The following is a 9060-nucleotide window of genomic DNA, read 5'->3' as shown; positions in this document are numbered from 1 at the left end:
GGGTTCGCTTTCACATCTGTAAAAGGAGAAAATATTGACTCCTACCGACCATAATTTACAGAAATACTTAAACATTAGATAGGGTGATCGGGGCAAAGTGTTTGTCACAGCACAATTTCATAAAGAACACAAATGTTCTGAATACCATCATTATCAGTGAACTCCTGCAGGACACTGCCATCTTCTCTGGGCACAGCCTCCTCTTCAAGCGTCCCGCCCTAGAGCTTGCTATATAGTAGGAGACATGCAAATAGGGCCCCCCTGTACTGATGAAAAACAGCCCAGCCCCGACCCTGCAGCTCTGAGAGAGGAGCCTTAGCCCTGGGGTTCCAAGGCATTTCCACCTGCTGATCAGCACTGAACACAGAGGACTCAGCATGGAGTGGGGGCTGACCTGGGTTTTCCTTGTTGCGATTTTAGAAGGTAATTCATCGAAAACTCGAGAGACTGAGTGTGTGTAGACATGAGTGAGAGAAACAGTGGATGTGTGTGGCAGTTTCTGACCAGGGTGTCTCTGTGTTTGCAGGTGTCCAGTGTGAGGTGCAGCTGGTGGAGTCTGGGGGAGGCTTGGCAAAGCCTGGGGGGGTCCCTGAGACTCTCCTGTGCGGCCTCTGGATTCACCTTCAGCAGCTATGACATGAGCTGGGTCCGCCAGGCTCCAGGGAAGGGGCTGGAGTGGGTCTCATACATTAGTTATGGTGGTGGTAGCACATACTACGCGGATTCCGTGAAGGGCCGATTCACCATCTCCAGAGACAACGCCAAGAACTCGCTGTATCTGCAGATGAGCAGCCTGAGAGCCGAGGACACGGCCGTGTATTACTGTGCGACAGACACAGTGAGGGGAGGCCCGTGTGGGCCCGGACACAAACCTCCTGCAGGGGTCCCCGAGACCACCAGGGGGCGCCCGGACGCTGCGCACGGGGCTGTCTCGGGGCAGGTGCAGGTGCAGCTGAGGACTGGCTTCCTGCCGTGGTCTGGGGCTGCCTCGTTGTCACATCTCCCCAGGGAACCTCCCAGAGTCACAATTCTGTGCTAACACTTGATGTCTCTAAAGACAAAACTTTTTGTCCTTGTTTCTTTGTTTTTGTAACAGGAGGACACATCTTCACCTCGACAGGAACCGCAGTGTCACTTTGGGGACAGATCATCTTTCCATACTTCCTGAGGAATCCTATGGAAACATGGGGAGTGTTTTCCAGTTAGAATAGGGACAGAGACCTCCATGGGAATCTCTATTATAACAGGCTTTGAGTTTCATCAGGAGCCAAGAGGCAGGCTCGCCCAGGGTCAGGGTCCTTTAAACCTGATGGTATCACAGCTGTCTCCCCTCGTCTTGTAAAACTGTGCACATCTGACTTACACTGTTTCAGTTGACCCTGTTTGTGCTAATCCATTTCCTTCTCTGCAGACCTGATTCTCACAGTTTCCTTTCTTCTTCTCTTCCCTAAAAACAGAATTAGTTGTCTTCCGTCAAAACCCCAGGGCTCAGGTCTGCAGGACCTGGGTAGGCTGAGGGACTTTCTCACTCCCCATTGCCTGGACATCCCGGCTGTCTTCTGAGCATGGAGGCATTTGGAAAATGAAGTGGACATCAGTCATGAAGGGAATAGTACTAGTTTCCTCCAGTGGGATGTTGAGGCAGAACTGACCTTGTGCTTCTCACAATGTCACAGAGTTTGGACTCTCACATCCAACTTTGAGGAAAGCTAAGATTGGACACTCCATTGTTCTGTGACCTCTGGGTAACAGTAATTGTAGGGTCTGGCTAGGCATGCCTAACGTCAATACCACTGGCCATTGGGAAAGACAGGCTGGGATTCCCGGGAAGACCTGCATTTGCCATCCACCATGGCGTCCCATTGTCTTCTGTTAGGTTCTGATTGATTCAGCCTCACCTGGATTATCTAGAACACTCTTTGTGACTCAGGAAAAAATAATGGCAGACTCCCCTAACACCTGTATGATGCCATTAAAGCCACACCCTGGTTCGTGTGTGATTGAGAGACTGTGGTCTAGTCAAGGTGACACGTAAAATTATTTGTTTCCATTATCATATTTTATTTTATATTTGGCAATATAATCATGCTCATAAATATGTGTCCTACATTTTCTTTGCCAAAAACTTTGGAATCAGAACAACTTTATTTTGCAAAGGGGCTAGACAAGATAAGACTGAGACCTGCTGGGCTACACTCCCAGTAAGTTAAGGTGTTCTTTGTCACAGGATGAGATAGGAGGTCTGCACTAGACACAAGTGATAAAGACCTTGCTGATAAAGGTTACAGGAAAGAAGCTGGCCAAAGCTCACCAAAACCAAGACAGCAACAAAAGTCACCTCTGTTCGCCCTCACTGCTAATTATATGCTAATTATAATGCATTAGCATGCTGAAAGACACAACCTCCTGCTCCATGACAGTTGACAAATGCCATGGTAACATCAGGAAGTTTCCCTGTATGCTCCAAAAGGGAGGGTAGGAACCCTCAGCTTCAGGAGTTGCCTGGGGAATTCATGAATAATGCATTCCTTCTTTAACATGCAATCAAGAAATAACCATAAAAATGGATAAAGCGCAGATCGTCCCTCTGCTCTGCCTATGGAGGAGCCACTTTTTATACTTTTACTTTTGTAATAAACTTGCTTTCATTTCACTCTATGGATTTGCTGCAAACTGGGGCCCCTTTCTGCTAACATTTCTGTTGTTACTGGTTTTCGAAGCAGAAAACTCCAAGATGGGATGACGTTTCCCTGAATTACTGTAAGAAGTACACTCACCCTTTGAGAGAAAATGCGCAGGGGGTGGAATGAGGCTGTGAAGCTGATGGCAAATGGGGAAAGCCTGACCCTGAGTGAAGGAGAGAGGGAGGGAGGATTGGGTGGAAGGTTTGTATACTTCTGTGCTGTGCAAGAAAGGTGCAAAACATATTTAAGGTCTTGTGCATGTCAGTGCTACCTTGCAGGGATCCCCGTGACTCTCCGAAATGGCTCTGCTTACGAGTCACTGCGCAGTCAGTCCCTTCATTAGAGTGGACCACAGGACATGGGCCTCAGCACACACCATGCCACAGGTGTCAGAAAGCAGCTGCTGGAAACTGGATCCACGTGCATTTTGCTGTCTGAAGGAGGAGGCAGGGAGGTGCATTCTCAGGGTCAGCACACATTTTGGATTTTTATAGAGAAGACCTGCTTTTACCTTATTGTATTGGAAAATATATAAACAAATGTGCGCCTGTAAAAAATTGTAATTTTCATACTTATTTTAATTGCCTTCGTTTATAATTCTGCATTAGTTCCTGGCCCGTTGTTGCATTTTTCATACGTATTTTTCAATGAATCGAAAACATGAATTTTCCACTTTCACTGTTTTTTCTCCATGTGCAGAGACTTTGAGTAGAGCATGTCTAGTGCTTATCCTTGTGTCCCCTGGGAAGGCGCAGAGACTTGTCTGACTGCAGAATCTGGGGTAGCAGCCTGCACACCTCAGAGCCTGCAGAGAAACTCAGGGAATTTCTCTGAATACAGAGCGCTGTCCCATGTGGGGGAAACTCTAGTTTTCCTGCTGCCAGAGATTGCTGCTCAGCTGTCATCGGGAGGTTATCAACTAGAGCACTCGGAAGCCTGTATCAGCACAGCTTCAGTACGTAACTTGCCACCATTAGACGGCAGGTAATAACTCATTCTTGATTTTTCTGACCATACTCACTTTATTCATTTGTAAGTTTGGTTCTAGAAATGTTGTCTTTTAGTTTATGGTTCAAACCTTGGAATTTTATTAATGGATAAGGAATAATACAAAATATGTGCAGTTTGGGTGTAATGTAAATGAATGTCTATACAGTTTCTTTGTGTGTGTGGATATTTCAGTCAATGAACATGCTTCCTGAATTATATAGTCAAACTACAATTACATTTGCTAAAAATTGCCTGCAGTAATGCCTGTGAGGCTGACCCTGTCACCTTGCTGTGAGGATGCTCAGTGCACAGGTGAGGTCACACAAGAGAAGTTCAAGGGGCAGCTCGCAGGCCTGCTGGAACTCCTGGCCAGGACCCAGACATAGGATTTGATGTCTCAGAAGCAGATCCCCAGATCTCTTTTAGCTGGTCTTCATGGGCAGCAGAGGACCAGAAGGAGATGCTCAGAACTCAGCCAAGACATAGCCCCAATTAGGAGCAGGTGCAGTGAGGAACCAGCCGGAGAACCTCTGACTACAATGTTGGGTTGCCTTCCTTTCCTTAACAGCATCCAACCCTAAGGAGACCACCCACCATAGCATGTGTAACTCACAACTTTCTTGTTCCAAAGCAAAATCGAGGTAAATATTACTCTTCAGTTAACTCCTTGAACCTGGGTTATTTTTGAATATGACATTATCTTCAACTTGATGGTTCTTATGTCAAAATCAACACGCATATTTAGTCAGTGTGAAAACTGTGTTTTATCTCATGGTAAAAATGTTTATTTAATTAACAGTTACACTTTATGGGAAAGAACCTGTATTAGTTCATTTTCACATTGCTATAAATGTATCACCTGGAACTGGGAAATTTTTAAAGCAAAAAGGTTTATGTGACTCACAGTTCTGCATGGCTGGATAGCCTCAGGAAACTTACAGTCATGGTGGAAGGTGAAAGGGAAGCAAGTACCTTCTTCACAAGGCGGCAGGACAGAGGGAGAGAGAGAGAGAAATAGAGAGGAGAGAGAGAGAGAATGAGAGGGAGGAGAAAGAGCCACAAACTTAACAGACAACCAGATCTCCTGAGAACTCTGCCGGGAGAACAGCATGGAGGAAGCCACTCCCACAATCTAATCACCTCCACCAAACCCCTCTCCTGACCCTTGGGGTTTACAATTCCAGATGAGCTTTGGGTGAACACACAGAGACAAACCATATCATAATTCCTAGGTGGGAATTGGTCAATTTATAAATTATGAGTGAAATATAAGAAAAATAAATGGTTCCCATGTGGTAGTTATCCAGTTAATCTATAAAACATCTCAATATTCATTTTATGAGAGGTCTAGGACAAGTTTGAGGCAGGTAGGTAGGTAGATAGATAGATAGATAGATAGATAGATAGATAGATAGACAGTTCTACCATATACTATAAACATATTTAACTATATATAGTATAGAAATAGAAATCATATTTTATATAGTATTTGACAGAATTAATATCACACCTAATTTTATATATATATATATATGTATATATGTAAAATCACCTGTAGGTTAGAGGATCTGGAGCCCTTTCTGGGAGAGGCACAGTGAGACTCTAAGAGTCCACCCTCACATACAGCTTCCTGTTCTTTTTTTTTTTTTTTTTTTTTTTTTTTTTTTTTTTTTTTTTTTTCAGTTCCTTTATTTATTGTTTCTTTGTCTTGCCAACAGGAGGGTCAATCAATACTGAAACATACAGTTTGAACCAAGCATATGTGATGCCCACTGCACAATACACTGAGGTCAGTAACAAAGGGATGAAGGGGTACTTCAGCTTCCAGGAGGTGAGAGGGAATACAAATTCACAGCAGACTTCCAGAGGCCCCAGGCCAAGCAGATAGAAAGTTTCCATCCAATTAAAAAGAGGTTTTTCCTTTCTGAATAATGTCTTCAGTAAAGAAATACTATATATGGTGAATAGTAACATGAGTAAGATTTTAATGGGAAGTTCTGGTGCAGTGAAGAGCAGAGGAAAGAGAGAATAATGTCCTGTTGTGGTCAGAATCAGAAAAACTGAAGCATCTCCTGCTTTTCCCACAGACAAAAGGCTCATTGGGAGAATTGCTAGAAGTATGGCTTTTTCATGTACATGCCACCCAAACATAAAGGTGCTCAAGGCACAAAGAATTAAACATCGGAGAAAGCCTCTGGGCCCTTGGGGTTTAAACCAAAGATAGAAAATAGAGGGCAATATGGCAATCAGTGTGCATATAAGCGTTGCCAAGGGAGTCACAGAGGGAAGGACTGTATGTTGGAACTGCTGAACCAAACCACTTGTCATTGAGGCCTTGGGAATCTTGTTGGGATCAAGAAATTTCAATTTCAAACTGATGACAGACAGCACTTTGTCCAAAGCATTGTACAAAGCCCAGAAGTTTGGAGCCCAATACGCATGGCAGAGGCCCCTCTTGAAAGGAAAGAGTCGGGAAAAGACTTGAGGCAGCTGATTCAAGGCTAGGAAAGGACCCAATGAAAGAGCAGAAACTAGGAAAACAACCAGTCCCAGGGAAATAACACGGACAAAGCTGAAACTGTTCCATCGAATAGACCCATCTGGTTTATTTGCAGTGAAACAGTAGGGTCGCAGCAGATATACACCATAAGCTGGTGCTACATAGAGGTAGATGTGCTTGAAATGTAGAAGAACAGCAAAGAGAAATGCTCCTTCCATATGCCTTTTCTGAAATAATCGTGCAATGGAGAGTAGCATTAACCCAAATAAAAAGCCATTGTACTGAAAATGAATATGATCCACAATTAATAACCCGAAGTTCCACAGAAGTAATACCGATAGAATAAATTTTGGCTTCTCTGTAAGTTCTTTACCCACTTCTTTCCCACCAATGCATTTACAGCACTCATGGACAGCATACACAAAGAGTATATCTGTAAAGATGACGGAAAATCTCTGGAAACGTAAGGTCCTTGAGCTGGAGTAATTCACATTATGGACATTCAGCATCTCTTGATCAAAATATTTGGCGACATGTGACAGTATATATTCAAACCATGCAAAAAATGGAGGGTAATCCAATGTCCACTCTGAAGTTGCCTCATAATACCACTGTGATATTGGCAAACTGTGAGTAATAGCAAGCCAGTTTCCGTGTACTTCAAAATCTGTAGAATGGTGTATATACACCACCATTTGATGTTTGCTTCTTGGTTTCCACGCTTTCAGTCTTGGCCCTATATCCATTTTTTTACACAGCAGTGTAATTATGGTCTTCGTAACCCTGTGTTATCTGTCCCTTGTGTACCCAATCCTGTGCCACTCCTCTCTCTCAATGCTCTGCAGGGCCTTTGAATTTACTCTTTCCTATGTCTGAACTGCTTTTCACATGGCTTATTCTTCTCCATTTTTTGAATTTTAACTCAACACCTTCTAAAGGAGTAGCACCCAGACAGTTACCCTCTATTTCCTTTATCACAATCTGAAGCTTTCCTGTTTGTCTAGCTCCGCTCACCAACACCATAGAGGGCAGAATCCAGTAAGTCTTGCTCACCACCCCATCTTCGGGAGTTAGAATGGCATCTGGCGCCCCAGACATCTGATAATACTTGCTGAATGGACTGAGCCTGGTGGCTCAAGCCTGTAATCCCAGCACTTTGGGAGGCCGAGGAGGGTGGATCACGAGGTCAGGAATTCGAGACCAGCCTGGCCAACATGGTGAAACCCCGTCTCTACTAAAAGTACAAAAATTAGCCTGACACGGTTGGCGGGTGCCTACAATCCCAGCTACTTGGGAGGTTGAGGCAGAAGAATCGCTTGAACTCGGGAGGCGGAGATTGCAAAGAGCCAAGATCGCGCCACTGCACTCTAGCCTGGGCAACAGGGCAAGACTGTCTCTTTCTCTCTATATGTATATATACTGGCATAGTGGCTGGTGGAGGCAGATGTTCTCAAATGCATATTAAGGATGAGTGGCTCATAAAAGTTAAAGTGACTTGCTCCAAATCAGACAGCGCCAGGTCTGAAACTAGCCAGCTGGGACGAAGTCAAGTAACAACCGGCGAAATGGAAAGCTTAGCAAAGACGGGGTAGCGACAAACATAACCTAAAGTCCCCCTCCTCATACCCAGGGATATCCCCACCTTTCTCTCCCGCCCTGACAGACCACGGGGCCTCCCCGCCCAGCCCCTGGCCGTGCGAGTCCCTTACTAGGTGGGGATGAGAAGACATTTGAGGAGAGTCACCCCGAGCGCCAAAGCCGAAAACCAGTTGCCAGTACCAGCCGCAATTGTGAGCGCCGCCATTGCGGCGGCAACGCACGCTCCCTACCAACTTGATTCACATCCGGGATTTTAGCTTCCTGTTCTTAAAACAAGAGTGTCCCTCTGAGATACTTGAACCCTTTCTTCCGCACCAAGGTAGAGCCTGGTATATTTTTATTATGATAGAGGCAGAGCAGAAAAACAGTGATAAGAAGCTCTCTAAAGGGTGTGACTTGATTTGCAGTCAATTGAGAATAATTTCAATCCTAAAGTTCATATGAAATTTTAGCTGTTTCGTGGTAAGTAACAGAAAGCTGGCTGCTCCATGAGAGCAATACACAAAATAGTAGTCCACTCATTTTAACAGAGAGAATGAGAAAATCCATAATGTAAGAACCAGCAGCTGGGCAATGTGGCACTGCCTCTATTGTAGTTCCATTTACTTGGAAGTTTGAGGTAAGACGATCACTGAAGCCCTGGATTTTGAGCCCAGCCTGGAAACATAGCCAGACTCCATTTCTTGAGAAAGAAAAGAAAAAAACCATAACATTTTGGGGTCAGGACAAACCTCAAAAACTGCCCCTGAGAAGAAACCCGGATTTAATTGCATCAGATTGTTGATCAATTTATGTTACAAAACAGCGTCACTCTGCCAGAAATGAGCAGAGCGTAACGTCTGGGTGGTATGCTAAGAGGCACCAATCGTAAAGCGGGGAACCCAGGTAACTAGGCTCTCAAAGGCAACTCCGCCAAATGACAGCATTTCCATGAAAACCGCGTGCACATCCAGGACTGTACCTGTCAGCGATGACATCATACCCTCACAGTGTCGAGGAAAGAGACATCACTCAATCAGACAGGCCAAGGGACTTCAGAAATATCTAAGGGGAAACACAGTGTGCAAATATGCAAAAATGAGATAAGATGACAGACGGCTAAATGATTATCAAGCCACAATTACATCATGAAATTGTGTTTTCCCGAATGATAGGATTACTACCACTAGCCCCCAGGACATCCCCGTCTACTCTGCGCAGAGCCCTCTCCTCAGGCGTCCCACCCAACAGCGCGCTAAGTAGCAGAAGACATGCAAATCAGGCCCGCCTTTCTGCTGATGAAAAGCG

The 9060-nt window shown here is 44.8% G+C and overlaps 1 protein-coding gene and 1 gene segment (V, D, J or C); one reads left to right on the top strand and one right to left on the bottom strand.

Moving 5' to 3' along the window:
• Positions 1–311: 311 nt before the first annotated feature.
• LOC101036630 (immunoglobulin heavy variable 3-74-like) overlaps positions 312–9060 on the top strand; it is a 79861-nt gene continuing 71112 nt past the window's right edge. The window contains 1 exon segment of the V gene segment in view: positions 312–423. Within this exon segment, the coding sequence occupies positions 378–423 (46 nt within the window).
• LOC120362971 (dolichyl pyrophosphate Glc1Man9GlcNAc2 alpha-1,3-glucosyltransferase-like) lies at positions 5308–8031 on the bottom strand. Of its 4 annotated transcripts, none has more exons than XM_074390764.1 (4): positions 7884–8031; positions 6271–6879; positions 6050–6175; positions 5308–5769 (listed from the first exon to the last, which is right to left on the bottom strand). In XM_074390764.1, exons 1-4 carry the CDS (start codon positions 7976–7978, stop codon positions 5367–5369), a joined length of 1233 nt encoding a protein of 410 aa, XP_074246865.1. In that variant the 5' UTR covers positions 7979–8031; the 3' UTR covers positions 5308–5366. The 4 variants fall into 4 exon arrangements, with proteins under 4 accessions (XP_074246865.1, XP_074246863.1, XP_039323144.2 ...); XM_074390762.1 differs by adding an exon at positions 5912–6008 and having other exon boundaries at positions 5308–5877; positions 6050–6879; positions 7884–8013; XM_074390763.1 differs by having other exon boundaries at positions 5401–5601; positions 5675–6879; positions 7884–8005.

This window comes from Saimiri boliviensis, chromosome 2 (assembly GCF_048565385.1).
Source record: "Saimiri boliviensis isolate mSaiBol1 chromosome 2, mSaiBol1.pri, whole genome shotgun sequence".
Taxonomy (NCBI): Eukaryota; Metazoa; Chordata; class Mammalia; order Primates; family Cebidae; genus Saimiri; species Saimiri boliviensis.
This window is presented reverse-complemented; position numbering and strand designations above follow the sequence as displayed.

Bases quoted from the DNA above. Each gene is read 5' to 3' on its own strand.
- LOC120362971 (XM_039467210.2), bottom strand. From the start codon at position 7,978: ATGGCGGCGCTCACAATTGCGGCTGGTACTGGCAACTGGTTTTCGGCT. The intron at 6,880-7,883 runs GTAAGGGACTCG...GAAACCAAGAAG, and splicing joins TGTCTTCTCATCCCCACCTA to CAAACATCAAATGGTGGTGT.